The sequence below is a fragment of the Chiloscyllium plagiosum genome, chromosome 7, assembly GCF_004010195.1.
Source record: "Chiloscyllium plagiosum isolate BGI_BamShark_2017 chromosome 7, ASM401019v2, whole genome shotgun sequence".
NCBI classification, from domain to species: domain Eukaryota; kingdom Metazoa; phylum Chordata; class Chondrichthyes; order Orectolobiformes; family Hemiscylliidae; genus Chiloscyllium; species Chiloscyllium plagiosum.
Window position 1 is genome coordinate 10,170,835 of NC_057716.1, and position 16,281 is coordinate 10,187,115.

Sequence of the window (16,281 nt, forward strand, 5' to 3'; positions counted from 1 at the left end):
ATGGATAGGATAAATAGACAAAGTCTTTTCCCTGGAGTCGGGGAGTCCAGAACTAGAGGGCATAGGTTTAGGGTGAGAGGGGAAAGATATAAAAGGGACCTAAGGGGCAACTTTTTTACGCAGAGGGTGGTACGTGTATGGAATGAGCTGGAAGAGGAAGTGGTGGAGGCTGGTACAATTACAACATTAAAGAGGCATTTGGGTGGGTATATGAATAGGAAGGGTTTGGAGGGATATGGGCCGGGTGCTGGCAGGTGGGACTAGATTGGGTTGGGATATCTGGTCGGCATGGACAGGTTGGACCGAAGCGTCTGTTTCCATGCTGTACATCTCTATGACTCTATGACCCAATATTACTCAATCTCTGGTCATAAGTTGGACTGGGGTCTGGTGGGTGCACTACTGCCAGCTGCCACACTCTCACTGGTGGCAGCGAAGAGCTACCAACCTCTGATTTGCCACCAGCTTTTCGCAGGTGGGACTTTCACCACTGGGAAGGCCAGGTGCTGGTCACTTAAATGCCTGAAATACACTTGATTCTGTCAGGCCTCCTCCACTGACCTGACTTAGCAGGAGTGTCTAATTGGTAGACCAGGCTCTCACTGTCCAGAGAACCTGGCTTTTATTAATTTTGAATAGGTTGAAACTCAAAATGAAAGCAATATTCACATTTTTATTCAAGCAAAATGTAAATAGATTGCAGTTCCTTCAGTGTCACTAGATCAAAATTCTGAAACTTCAGCCAGCAGTACCCATGTCCTATGAACAAATAACAAAAAAATTCCTTGAAATTGTATACCTACAATTTATTCACTTCCTGCACTTTTACAGTTTTCTATCCAGGGAGAGAACTCAACTGAGTAATATAAGATAACATTTAAATAACAGGAAAACCTTTATCTAAATCTTTCAGTTTGTTATTGAAAAATGATTAATGTGGAGCTGTTCCACTTACTGATTTGTTCATTAAACTCAAATGTGTTTACTTCTTACTTCAATACAAATCGACGATTTAAGATGTAGGAAAGTATAAGATCACAGATGTTACCATTTTTTAACCACTTCCGTCATTTCCAAGCAAGTTTCAAAGTGATCGCATTGAAATCTTGGTAACCCTCCACAAAAACTGCTGAGATTAAATGCAATGTGAAAAGTAAAATGTAAGCATTAGATAGAAAAACAATAATCATAACATGCTTACTTGATTTAGAATATCTTGCTTCTGCGGAGTTGTGTGAATTGAAGGACAGAGAGAAAGAAACAAGAAAGAAACAGGTTAACGAACAGTAACAGAAAGATTTGCAAAAGAGTAGAAATTACTGACAGAATTGACTTCATCTCAGAACGTTAGGTAGGTTGCATATGTGCAGATTTGTGCCAACCATAGTACGGCCATCGTTCACTGATGAGAAAATTACATTTCCATAACCCTTCATTTCTTCAAGGGGCACCCTCATCCTGAAATGATGTTTGGCAAGAAGTTATTTTTTAAACATGCAATGGCTTAAAATTGTGCATATGAACAATGGCCAAATGAAAATGAAAGAAAAAAATGACTTGCAATTAAATCTCCAACATTAGTCATCCCAAGATGCTTTACAGTCAACGAAATACATTTGAAGATGAGGCATAGTCATAATGTAGTAAATGTGGGAACCAGCCTACGTACAACAAGCGCCCATAATCAATGTGACAATAACCATGCAACCATAGCACCTGGGATTATACAAAGATAAACACAGTCCAGGACAGCAGAACGGACTCCCTTCCCTTTGGAAGCAATGTTTTACATCCAACATGAAACAGCACACAAATCTTGGTTTAATATCTCATCAGAAAGAGGACACTTCCAGAAGGGCAGCATTCCCTCAGTACTACATGAGAATGTCAGCCTTGATATTGGTGATCAAGTGAGCTGGAATGGGTCTTGAACCCATACCTTCACACTCAAAGGCAAGCATGCTATCAAAAGAGTCCCAGCTGACATAAGAACATGAGAACTAGGAGCGGGACTAAGCCATCTGGCCCTTTGAGCCTGGTCCACCATTCAATAAGATCATGGCTGATCTTTTTCTGCAATGACATCTGATATAACATGCTTTTAGCATACTTTGTTTTTGAAAAAGGAAATGGTTTTACCTCATTATGTTTAAATCAGCACTATGGCTCCCTTGAGACTACATCTAATAATTAGTTCAATGTGTCGTGAAAGATTCACATCATTGTAAAAATTCATCACCTAAAAGATGACTCTTCAAGCAAGATACTAGAATACTGTTAACTGGGTATTGAGTTGGGAGGCTACCAAAGTGAAGTTTGCTGTTTCTCCTCACAAGGCCCATGCAGAGATATACGTTTATTTGATATCAGACCAGTAATGTTGCAGCTGTACATGACATTGGTTAGGCCACTTTGGGAATATTGTGTGCAATTCTGGTCTCCCTTCTATCAAAAGGATGTTCTGTACCCTTTCAAGTTTCACAAAAGATTTACAAGGATGTTGCCAAGTTTGGAGGATTTGAACAACAGGGAGAGGCTAAAAAGGCTGGAGCTGTTTTCATCGGTGCATTGGAGACCAAGTGGTGACCTTATAGAGGTTTATAAAATCATGAGGGGCATGGCCAGGGTAAATAGACAAGGTCTTTCCCTCAGGGTGGAGAAGTCCAGAACTAGGAGGCATAGGTTTAGGGTGACATGGGAAAAGAGTAGAAGGGACCTAAGGGGCAACTTTTCCACACAGAGGGTGGTGCATACATGGAAATGAGCTTCCAGAGGAAATGGTGGAGTCTGGTATAATTACAACATTTAAAAGGCATCTGGATAGGTATATGAATGGGAAGAGTTTAGTGGGATATAGGCTAAGTGCTGGCAAATGGGACTAGTGGCAAATTAGGATATCTGGTCAGCAGGGATGAGTTGGACCAAAGGGCTTGATTCCGTGCTGTATATCTCTATGACTCTAAATGGGAATACTAGTATCTTTGTCATTAACTTAACCTGGAAATGTAAAGCTTAACTGTGGCAGTCCTGAGACTTCAAAGATTGAAGTTGACTAACAAGAATCAAACCTTCCTTAATTTTTATTGTTAAGTACCACATTAAGCTACACAGAAGTCCAATAATGACACAAACAGAAGCAGGAGGATGCCATATAATACTTCAAGCTTGTTCCATTCAAAGTTATCAAGACTTAACCCCATCTTCCAACCTTCAGTCCATAACCCTCATATCCCCTAAAGACCAACAGCACAACATTCTGGTCGAAGAAATTTCTCCTCATCTCAGTCTGAAATTATTGATGTTTTATACTAAAACTGTTTAGGAGAAAGTGAGGACTGCAGATGCTGGAGATCAGAGCTGAAAATGTGTTGCTGGAAAAGCGCAGCAGGTCAGGCAGCATCCAAGCAGGAGAATCGACGTTTCGGGCATGAGCCCTTCTTCAGGAATTACTAAAACTGTGCCAATGTCCTCAATTTGCCCAGTGGGCTGAAACAATCTCAGGTCTCCACCCTGTCAATTCACTTCAGAATCTTGTACATTTCAATGCGATCACCTTTCATTCTACCAAATGACAAAACGCTGGCCCAATGAACTCAGCCTCTCAAGATCAGCCAGCCTTCTCCTTCCAAGAACCAATTTAATTCGCCTTCACTGTATGCCTCCAATGCAAGTCCTTACTTAAATACCCAGACTAGAACTGCGAACCATACTCCAGGTGTGTTCTCACTAAATCCCTATACAATTGAAGCAAGATAATTTTCCATGTTCCTTAAATAGATAAAGCCAGGTTTCTTCCACCTGCATTGCATTACCAGGTAGTGAGAGTGACCAGTCAATCTGGACAGTTTGTGTCCACAGCAGCCAATTGAGTATGCAAATCTTTATAGTCAGCAGGACATTCACCCAATGCATATTCTGATTTTGGACAGGATCAATCACTGGCTGAGTAGGATTGGCCAAATCCTCTCATTCATCCTCCCTAGCCTACCTCATGGACAGTTGCTTTTCTGAAACTTGGGATGATTGTGGCTGCTGCTTTCTTCACTTCGGACTTTGTTGACAGCTGCTAGAGCACAAGGTATGGCAAAGCACCCAGCAAGTTTACCCCCAGGAGGTGTGGGCCTCATTTGGGCCTTTTTTTTCCAAAACTGTTTCCCTTGATGGTGGGTAAATATTCAGCTGGCTGTTTTGGTGTTAAACTGGTAATGTGGACAGACACAAACTTCCATAATTTTCCTAATACCCAACAATCTAATGGGGTCTTACAACAGTCAGTGAAGTGAATATCCAGAATTTCATAAATATTTCTGTTATTTATTAAAATTAAGATTTTCTTGCAGTCATAGCAACATTTGCTTTGAGTAGCTAATATTATTAGTCAGGGGTAAGTACAGGAATTACCATGAGAATGTCAATCATTTGCAGAGTATACAGCATACGGGAAACTTTGAAAGTTGTTGTTTTACCCAGTTACAATTATTCTGGTGTCACAGCCACTCCATTGTACTAAATTAACTTTCTGGGATTAGGTGGCTTAATGCAAGTGTTATGATGGTTTGAAATACCACTTTCAATTCACAGAACTTTCAGCTGAGTTGTTCTGGGTACTCTGGCTACAGAATTTCCTTGCATCCAGTTATTCAACCAAGTTGAGTCTCCATCAGTGTATGAAGATTCAAAGAATTACATTAATTTCAATAATGATCATTCTTTTCCACCAAATGAGAAAGTACTTTGGATAAAAAGAACATTCTTCAAACACTGCTTCCTGTGTAAGTGGAATGGATTCATAGCATCCTGATGCGAATGGTGATCCCTCCCATTTGAAGCTGAGGGACAGACCTTGGACAGTGGGTGGGAGAGTTTGGTTGTAGACCAGGGTCGGTATGATTACACTGACTGATGGAGTGGGCTTGATGGTCTGTGTGTGCTTCCAGCTGCTGTGTAATTATGTTAGGCTGATAAGAGATAATACTGAAAGGTTTAATTGTGGCTGGAGGGATCACTGTAGCCCTGACATGCTGATTTATGTGATAATTTATTGAATCTCCTCAAATACAACTACAGTAAATGCAGATATGTTGAAAATATCATTGAAAGGATGCAATTAATGTTGGCTTTAATGATGTTGACTGCATTTTGGTAAGACCAACTTCTAAGAGTCTTCATGGCATTTGAATAAAAAAAAAGAGTTCAATCCAAACTAAAAGCAAAACACCAGGTATGCTGGAAATGCTGCTGGAAAAATTCTGAGTCTGGCAGCATCTGTGAGGTAACACAAAGTCCAGTACTACTGTTCTTCATAATTATTTGGGCAGCATGGTGGCTCAGTGGTTAGCACTGCTGCCTCACAGTGCCAAGGACCTGGCTTTGAATCCAGTCTCCAGCAATTGTCTGTGCAGCGTTTGCACTGTCTCCCCATGTTGGTATGGGTTTCTTCCGGGTGCTCCGGTTTCCTCCCACAATCCAAAGATGTGCAGGTTAGGTGGACTAGCCATGAGAAATGCAGGGTTACAGTGATAGGATAGGGGGTCAGTCTGGATGGGATACTCTTGGGGCGGGGAGGGGGCAGCATGGGCTCGATGGGCTGAATGGCCTGCTTCCACACTGTAGAGATTCTTTGATTTTATAACTGAAGAGAATAAGTTTAACCTACTGTATTTAAGTTAACACATTGCAATGGAGGGACAATGAAATATCAAATTTAATACAGATCTGGTCATTTATATTAAAATAGTTGTAGAATGGCAGCGTTGTATGTGCTGGATATTAAATATTTCATAAGAGTTCACATAATACATTAAAGTATTTTTAAGAATGTGTAAGATGTGTATTTTAGTCTGTACTACCCTAAAATGATAAATGTCGGATGTTAAGAAAGTGGAGTGCCAATGTATCGTATTTCAGAATATAAACTCTGGAAGGAAACAGAGTCAACATATGCTATATTAAAATGCTACAAAGGACATGCAAAATTGGTGGCCATTAAGCAACACACAGCCCTTAGCTGTCAAAATCAGCTTAATATTAAAAAGGACCGTGTTTATCAATATCAGTTTATAATATCAGTAATGCAGGACCGGGGGGGGGAGAAAGCAGGGGTGTGAGCATGAGCGTCAGAGTGCAGTATCGTATCGTATTGGACAATCAGGGAAAGAATAGCTAAATCAGTGTTGAAGTTCAGTTGATGAATCTTTCAAATTAGGAGTATTTGATCATAAAATAGCAGGCTATTTAAAAGGTGTGAATTTCTTGAGTTTTGATCAAAGACTCCACAGTTCACAGGAAAGAACTGGGAAAAATCAGTTAAATTGAACTTCAAAGATTGGATGTAGAGGGATAATGTCTCTGGATTGGAGTCTGTGTAACTGACAGTATCTGAAAATAGGCTTTTGTTTGACTGTGTTTTAGAAGACTGTTCAAACAGTGTTCTATATTTAGATAGCTTGGTTTATTTGTTTCCTTCTTTTGTGTAATAAACTTCTGCTCTGTTGTTAAAACAAACCCTGCAGCCTCATGTGAGGCTATGTTTCAGCAAATGACCTTCACATTAACTAAAAAGAAAGTTATCCATCAGATTTGAGGAGAAAATGAGGTCTGCAGATGCTGGAGATCAGAGCTGGAAATGTGTTGCTGGAAAAGCGCAGCAGGTCAGGCAGCATCCAGGGAACAGGAGAATCGATGTTTCGGGCATAAGCCCTTCTTCAGGAATGAGGAAAGTTTGTCCAGCAGGCTAAGATAAAAGGTGGGGAGGAGGGACTTGGGGGAGGGGCGTCGGAAATGTGATAGGTGGAAAGAGGTCAAGGTGAGGGTGATAGGTCAGACTGGGGTGGGAACCCTCCAACCACAAGGGATGAACTCAGATTTCACCAGTTTCCTCATTTCCCCTCCCCCCAGCCTGTCTCAGTCAAATCCATCAAATTCAGCACCGCCTTCCTAACCTGCAATCTTCTTCCCGACCTCTCCGCCCCCACCCCAGTCTCACCTATCACCCTCACCTTGACCTCTTTCCACCTATCACATTTCCGACGCCCCGCCCCCAAGTCCCTCCTCCCTACCTTTTATCTTAGCCTGCTGGACAAACTGTCCTCATTCCAGAAGAAGGGCTTATGCCCGAAACGTCAATTCTCCTGTTCCCTGGATGCTGCCTGACCTGCCGCGGAGGGAGTGGTCTCTACGGAAAGCTGATAGAGGAGGGGGGCGAGATATATCCTTGGTGGTGGGGTCCGTTTGGGGGTGGCGGAAGTGGCGGCGGATGATGCGCTGTACATGGAGATTGGTGGGGTGGTAGGTGAGGACCAGTGGGGTTCTGTCCTGGTGGCGGTTGGAGGGGCGGGGCTCAAAGGCAGAGGAGCGGGAAGTGGAGGAGATGCGGTGGAGGGCATTGTCGACCACGTCGGTAGGGAAATTGCGGTCTTTGAAGAATGAGGCCATGTGGGTTGTGCGTTTTTGGAACTGGTCCTCCTGGGAGCAGATGCGGCGGAGTCGAAGGAATTGGGAGAATGGGATGGCGTTTTTACAGGGGGCAGGATGGGAGGACGTGTAGTCCAGGTAGCTGTGGGAGTCGGTCGGTTTGTAGTAGATGTCCGTGTTGATTCGGTCGCCTGAGATAGAAATAGAAAGGTCGAGGAAGGGGAGGGAGGAATCTGAGACTGTCCAGGTGAATTTGAGGTCGGGGTGGAAGGTGTTGGTGAAGTGGATGAACTGTTCAACCTCCTCGTGGGAGCATTAGGCGGTGTCGATACAGTCATCGATGTAGCGGAGGAAAAGGTGGGGGGTGGGGCCAGTGTAGTTGCGGAAGATGGATTGTTCCACATATCCTACGAAGAGGCAGGCATAGCTGGGGCCTTGTCCAGTAGCACCCATCAGCTGCATCCATAACACATCTAAATCCAGACATTAATTAATGAAGGCTCTTACTAACACCTTAATAATGCTTTATTTCTGATATGTAACTTGTATCTGCTGTTAAGTCAAAACGTATTCATTCAAAATCTCAACAATTTTCTTATGCTGTAGGAGAATTTCTGATTTACTGTTAAGCAATTAAACACTTCAGCTTTTTTTATTTAGTTGTAGAAGCTCTTATAACTTATATATCTATTTTTGTCCTGCTACTTCATTCATTTTATTACAAGTATTTCATACATTAGAAAAAAGAGCTTTTCATTTTATTCTTGACTAGGTTACTCCCTAGTATTTTTAGCCTTTCTTACAAAAGTCAAATTTATGGGTTGCCCATTCCAGGTTTCTAACACTTTCCTAATCCTCAGGCTCACAACTGTTCTTCACAGCATAAGATTTTATTCATTTTCAAATAACTAACTTGCTACAATTTTGTTTTACAGCATATCTTTATTGGAAATGTTGAACCATTGCATTTCCCTGATCCCATTTTTAGTTAAAAGCCATGCCATATTTCAAGTTGTAAAATTCATCAGTTTGCTGATCCCAGCTCAGCTCCAGTGGAGCTTATCCCAACAAAACAGTTCTCTTTCACCAGAACCAGTGCTCTATGAACCAAAATCCCTTCTTCCCATTCCACTCTGAGCTGTGTGGTTGATTCTCTAATCTGCTTGACTCTATCACAATTTACAAATGTTTTATAACTAGGAAAAGCTAAATAGATCAGTTGTTTCTTTTCCCAGCTGCCAGTTTTGGTTGTTGACATGCTCAATAAACACAATAGAAAATCTTTTAATGGCATACAATAGATTTACTGAGGGAGAAACATGTTTACATTGTGCCACTAGCTCAGTTCCCGGGGGCAAGAAGCACAGTAGACAGTTACCTGCATTATCCAACCATGCATTGTTTAAAAAAAATGCTGGGTAAGAAAGGACCAACTAGTCTGTGCTAGAGTTATGCTGGTTTAATGCTACATGATTAAGATCTTCTCTACCCACCCAAGGATCGGTGCTGGGTCTACTGTTCTTCATCATTTATTTAAATGAATTGGATGAGAATATAAGAAGCATGGTTAATAAGTTTGCAGATGACACCAAAACTGGTGGTATAGTAAGGTTATCTAAGAGTACAACAGGACCTTGATCAACTGGGCCTGTGGGCTGAGGAATGGCAAATGGGGTAAATTTTCGATAAATGCAAGGTCTTGCATTTTTTTGAAACAAACCAGGGCAGAATTTGGACTTAATGGTGGGGCCCCAGTCAGTGTTGTTGAACAGAGAGATCTAGGGGTGCAGGTACATAGTTCCTTGAAAGTGGCATCACAGAGTGGTGAAGGTGGTACACTTGCCTTCATTAGTCAGAGCACTGAGTACAGGAGTTGGGACATCATGTTATGGATGTACAAAACATTGGTAAGACCACATTTGGAGTGCTGCGTACAATTCTAACCACTCTGCTTTAAGAAGGATGTTATTAAATTGGAAAGGGGGCAAGAAAGCTTTACAAGGATGTTACTGAGACTGGAGGGTTTTTGATATGAGGAGAGGCTGAATAGGCTTGAACTTTTTTCCCCCTGTAGCATAGGAGGCTAAGGAGAGTCCTTTTTTAAATTTATAAAATCATGAGGGCCATAGATTAGATGAACAGCCAATGTCTTTCCCCAGGGTGGGGGAGTCCAAAACTAGAGGGCATAAGTTTAAGGTGAGAGGGGAAAATTTAAAAGGGACCTGAGGGGCAATGTTTTCCACAGGGGATAGTGCATGTATGGAATGAGCTGTCAGAGGAAGTGGCAGAGGCAAATACAATTACAACATTGAAAAAGACATTTGGACAGGTACATGGATAGGAAAGGTTTAGAAGGATATAGGCCAAATGCAGGCAAACGGGACTAGTTCAGTTTAGGAAATCTGGTTGACATGGATGTGTTGAGCCAAAGGATCTGTTTCTGTGCTGTATAACTCTATGATTCAGTAATCTACTGGGAAAGCTCAGGAAAAACATTAACCAATGGCAAAAATTATGATAAACTCTCCAACCCCCCCTCCCCCCACCCCACCACCCCAATCCTGATCCCTGCCCTAAATCGTGCTGTTGTTGTTGTTGTTCTCGTACAACTATGCACTTCAGTTCACGTTGTTTTTAGGTCATTTCGGCCTGTTCACAGTAAACAGAACACATACTTAGGATGTATTGGAACGCAGCCACTGTAATCTTGTGAGGCAAAAGATTTTGATAGTCCAATACCTGTGGAAACACAGGAACCTGATAACGAAGGTTCATTCCTGGGAAGCTTTCCCCGTAGTTTAATTAGCCTGCTTAAATTTTCTTCAAAAAACACAATAACATCACATACCTTTTTTTTCTCCCTCTAGCCAAGTACTATAAGAAACCACCACGTCAATTAAGTACCGCCACACAGTTGACCAAAGCTATCTACTAATTTGTGATTTATCAGTAGTAGTGATAGAGTGAGGTGAATTGCTGCTCAACGGTTTCTCCTGCTCTGATTCACAAAGTCCTCCTGTAGTACAAGGACTATGTAAAAACTGTATTCAAATCAAGTAATCCAGCTCCAGTATTTTAGGAGAGTCCAACAACGGAGTCTGTGACATTTTTCAACTATAATTTTAAACTTTCAAATAAATGTGATCCACATGATGATATCATTACCCACATTTGACAAAGTGACAAGTTATTCTTCCATTGCGTGAAAGGAGTCTGAACAAATGACATAGCAAAAACCAAAATACTGCAGATGCTGGGGATCTGAAATAACAACAAAGTGCTGGAAGTATATGCCAGGTCAGTTAAGCAGTTATGGAAATAATTAGTGTGCCTGCATTTTAGGTTTACACACTGAGAAACGAGTGTTGTGGGCACTGTTCTTTCTACTAAGCTCAATATCTGGTTCTGCTGGAAAAATGTTACATAGTTGTTGTAGCTTTTTGCTTCATAGATGCTCCATGCAAGGGGGGAAATTAATAACAACATCCTTTAAAGATAGAATATAACATTCCCGGTTTTCAGAACACGACAAATTTCAGTAGTTCACCAAGTAATGAATTACAGACCTTCAAGTGTATGGCATAACAATTAACTGATTAAATGTTGCATTTTGGAACAACTTACTATCACATACAGTGGAGGTCATTTGCATTTATTGCTATTATATATTATATTTCTAAAATGTTTTGCAAAGCCGTAATGTAATCCAGCTTTTATTTATAGCAGTATCAGTGAAAAATATTCTCTCTTTGTGGCATGCACTCAAAGACACAATGTCTCTGGAATACATTGAGTTTGTACCAAATCTTTGCTACTATTGCCTTGTGCAACATAGCTGGATGAGGGGGGATGTAATTGAAACTTACAGCATACTAAGTGGTTTGGATAGAGAGGACATTGGAAAGATGTTTCTATTGGCAGGAGAGATTAGGACCAGAGAGTCTGGCCTTAGAGTAAAAGGAAGACCCTTTAGAATGGAGTTAAGGAGAAACTTCTTCAGCCAAAGGGTGGCGAATCTGCAAAATTCATTGCCAGAAAAGGCTGTGAAGGCCGGGTCTTTGTGTATGATTAAGACAGTGATAGATTCTCGAATATCAAGGAGATCAGAGGTTACGGACAGAAAGCAGAAGAATGGGGTTCAGAAACTCATCAGCCACGATTGAATGGCAGAGAAGACTCGATGGGCCAAATGGCCTAATTTCTGCTCCCATGTCATATGGTTGGTACCTGGAACATGTTGCCAGGGGAGGTGGTAGAAGCAGATATGTGAGCTACAATTAAGAGGCATTTAGACAGATACATGAACAGGCAAGGGATAGAGGGATACAGGCCATGTGCAGGCAGATAGGTTTAATTTCGAATAGCATCATGGTCAGCACATACATGAAGGGCTGAAGGGTCTGTTCCAGTGCTGCACTAATTAGCGTATACTTCTCTATTTTGATGTAAAGCAGCCATCAAGCAAGGTTATAAGTGCTCAGACTGAAGTCCTCTGAATAAATTATACACAAAATTGTTTTAATTACACACTCTGATTATCATAAAATGTGAGCTCATTATTTTCAGACTCATTTTAGGAGGAATATTCTGCTGTTAGTCATACACATAAATATGTGTTATCCTTCACTAACCAAGAGTTGATAGTTCCTACAATTCATTGTCTTGCTGTACCACAATCATCTCAAGTAAAATATTTTGAAGTTAAGTCAGATTTTACTCGAAACACAAACAGAAAATCCTGGAAAACCCAAGTGTGACAACACATGTACAGGGGCAAATAGAATTAACATCAGGTCAATTAATTTTCAATGGAAGATCTCATTTGGATCCATTTTTCCAGCCCTAATTCCAGTCATAGAATCAAACAGCACGGAAACAAGCTCTTTAGTCCACATGTTCCCAACTAAACTGGTCACACCTGCCTGCATTCGGCCCATATCCCTTCAAACCTTTCCAATTCATGTACTTATCCAAACGTTTTTTCAACATTGTAATTGTAGCCGCATCCACCACTTCCTCTGGCAGTTCATTCCAAACACTAACCGCTCTGTGTAAAATAAAAGTTGCACCTCATACCCTTTATAAAAACTTTCTCCTTTCACCTTAAAGATATGCCTCCTTGTCTTGAAATCCCCCAGCCTATCCAGCCTTTTGTTTTATAACTTAACCCCTCCATTCCTGGCAACATCTGAACCCTCTTCAAATTAATAATGTTTCCAGAACTGCACATAGTACTCCCCAATATCCTGTACAACCTCAACATGATGTCCCAAGTCCTACATTCGATGATTTGAGCAATCAAAGCAAGCATGCTAAATTCCTTCTTAACCACGCTATCTATCTGTGAATGCAAATTTCAAAGAATTATGGACCTGAACAACTAGGTCTCTGTTCTACAACACCACCCATGGCCCAACCATTAATTGTATAAGTCCTGCTTTTGTTTGTTTTGTCAAAATGTAATACTTCACATTTATCCAAATTAAACTCCATCTGCCACTCCTCAGTCCATTGACTCAATTGATCAAGATCCCTTTGTAATCTTTAATAAACTTCTTCACTGTCCACTGATGATACCAACAATGTTGATGTCATCTGCAAATTGACTAACCATGTCTCCTAAATTCTCATCCAAATCATTTATATAAATGACAAACAAAAGTGACCCAGTACTGATCCCTGTGGAACACTGCTGGTTAGTCATATTGCAAAAAAGTATCTCTAGCCCCAGAAAGCATTTAACAGGGAAAGACCATCAGAGATAGATATCGATTCCTGAGAGGATGAGTGGTGCTTGTGAATTAGATTCACAGGTTGATAACTTTTCAGAGATGGAGAAGCGGTACTGACAACTGATTGTAGTGGACGTTAATGGGATGGGTATAGTTTAACAAAAACAGTAAATGCAGGAAATACTCAACTGATCACACAACATCTACTTGTTACCTTTTGTCTTTAAACTATGCTTGTTCGTGACTATATATTCACTGACATATTCACTAATCTATTAAATGGTAACTTACCCAATGCCTTGTGAAAGTCCAGATAACTCACATCTACAGCATTGCCCTGCTTAGTCTCATTGAATCATAAATTTAATGAGATTGGTCAAGCAATACTTCCCCTTTTGAAATCTATCCAAAATATTAATGATTATCATCGTAGTTTCTACAGGATGACAGTTGCTCTCATCAGTAACAAAAGAGCAACAGCAGCTTTAGATGTTTTATTTATGAAGGATGATTCCTAATATTAGCAACAGGAAAGCAGTGAAATATGGAAAAGTGTGTTTGCAAACTTTTAGAAGAACAGGAACACAAAATTGTTTTGTATAGCACTTTAAAGGTAGTAAGAGCATCCATGGTTATTGATCTGCTCAGTCATACTGGTCACCTCCACCTTGACACCCTTGTCCAGAGGAAAACTCTTACTCTCTCTCCCTAGCATGACTTGCTTAACCTCAAGGGATAAAAACAAGTACACTTATGAGAGACAACTGATTTAGCATCAGAACACTGATCATCAGAGCTGGCTGAAATACATACAGCACCATGTTTTTCCTTCACTGTTAAAACTGCACCTATTCCAGGATGATCCTGGAATGCAGAAGTAATATCCAGCCTCTCTACCCCACATCTCCTTCAATAACTAAACGTCTGCCATTTAGCCCCTCAAGTTCATTCCACCAGTCAGCAAAACCATGACTGATCTGTGACTTATCATCATATGCCATCTTAATTCTCATATCCTTGAAACTCATTAATTAACAAAAATCTATTAATTTCAGAATTAAAGTGAACTGATCTAGCATCAACTGCTGCTTGAAGAGTGTTCCAAACTTCTACCACCCTTCACATGAAATTGTTTCCTAATTTCATTCCTCAAAGTCTAGCCGTAGACAAGGCAACATTCCTTCATCAAAGGTTCCCAAACCACTGGAAGAAATTTCTTTCTTTCTAACTTATCTCTACTCCTTAACATCTTGCAAATCAGTCCTTTAGCTTTTAATTTCCTGAGAATGCGACTTCAGATTTTATTCTTTAACAAACTTCTTTGCAGTTTAACCCTTGAGTTCTGGTGTCGCTCTGATAATGTATCCTGGGTTTATGAATAGTGGTGTAGAAAACAAGAGCCAGGAGGCGATGCTGAATATAAATAAGAAACTGGTTAGAACTCAGCTGGGGAACTAGGGCACCACATTTAGCAAGGACATGAACACATTGAATATGTACAGAAGAGATTAATAAGGGCGGGAGAATTGTATACTCTTCTGGAATCTACAGTACAGGAAGGATGTGAATGCGTTGGATTGAGTGCTGAAAAGATTTATAAGAATGATTCCAGGGATGAGAAACTTCAGTTATGTGGATAGATTGCAGAGGTTGAAGCGGTTTTCGTCAGGGAGGAGACAAGACAATGCAAGACAAGTCAGAAGTTTTCAAAATCATGAGTGGGCTATGCAGAGTAGATGGGGAGAAACAGGACAAGATGGCACAGATATAAAGTGATTTGCGAAAGAATCAAATGCAAGGTGGAGGATGGGGGGGCAGCGGGGGAGGAAAACACACCTTTGGTTCAGGTCTGGGGTGCAATGTTTGAAGGTGCGGTGTCGGCAGGCTCATTTAAATTATTCAAGAGGGTGTTTGATTGTTGCATGACTGTTTAACCAGAAATCACAAACAAGGATAAAGGGAAAAGAGAATGGCAAGAAACCAGATAAAATGGGCCAAACCACCTTTTTCTGTGCTATAACACTTCTGTCTATATTGCACTGCTTCTAAGATCTATAAATCCTTACTAAAGTATATAGCCCAGTACCGAACACCATACTCCAGGTGTAATCTAACCAGGGCTTTACGAAGCCGTTTATTGAGCTTTACAAATTAATGTGGCTTTGCTGGCTTCTCTACTTCTCCAGATACAAATGCCAATATTCTATTAGCAATTTTCATTTGCTTTCTATCTGTCTATCTATGATATTTAAGTAATCCACACACATGGAACCAAAGCCTGTTTTGACTGCCATTTTTTCTGGATTTTCACTACATAAAAAGTATTCAATTCTATGCTTTTCATGTCTTCATACTCCTTATATTGAAATATAATCAGTTCTGTCAATTTCTTACTTTGTTAATATCTTTAATTTAGAGTCAATACAGCATGGAAACAGACACTTCGGTCCAACCAGTCCATGTTGAACATAATTCCAAACCAACGAGGTAAAAACAATGACTGCAGATGCTGGAAACCAGATTCTGGATTAGTGGTGCTGGAAGAGCACAGCAGTTCAGGCAGCATCCAAGGAGCTTCAAAATCGATGTTTTGGGCAAAAGCCCTTCATCAGGAATTGGCCATGCTAAGTTGTTCATGGGTGTGTAGACTAGATGGGTTCGCCATGGGCAATGCAGGATTACATGGTGGGCCAGGGTGGGATGCTCTTCGGAGGGTCAGTGCGGACTTGATGGGTCGAGTGGCCTGCTTCCACACTGTAAGGATTCTATGAATACCAATGAGATGATTTGATCTGCTTTAGTTTCAGGAAGGAATACCAGAAATTAAAGTGTTATTCTCTATCCTGGAGTAGGGTTTAACCTCTGCTGATGGTGTGAGAGTGAGACCGAATGACCCAAATTGCTTTCTTTTCAAAAGAACACAAGGATAATCGCAGATACAAAAGCAGATGGTTATACTGAACACTAGCATTTAAAGGGGCGGTGTGGTTAGCACTGCTGCCTCACAGCACCAGGGTCCCAGGTTCGATTCCAGCCCCAGGCGACTGACTGTGTGGAGTTTGCACGTTCTCCCTGTGTCTGCGTGGGTTTCCTCTGGGTGCTCTGGTTTCCTCCCACAGTCCAAAGATGTGCAGGT

The 16,281-nt window shown here is 41.0% G+C and overlaps 1 protein-coding gene across 8 annotated transcripts in view; it reads right to left on the reverse strand.

Moving 5' to 3' along the window:
* Positions 1–16,281, reverse strand: part of LOC122551298 (diacylglycerol kinase beta) — a 544,642-nt gene that overhangs the window by 401,489 nt on the left and 126,872 nt on the right. For 7 of the 8 annotated variants that reach the window (XM_043692997.1, XM_043693004.1, XM_043692998.1 and 4 more), the window contains one exon: positions 1,202–1,222. The exons of the other annotated variant lie outside the window; for it this stretch is intronic. In XM_043692997.1, the coding sequence (XP_043548932.1) occupies positions 1,202–1,222 (21 nt within the window). The remainder of the gene's footprint in view (positions 1–1,201; positions 1,223–16,281) is intronic. 8 annotated transcript variants of the gene reach the window in all.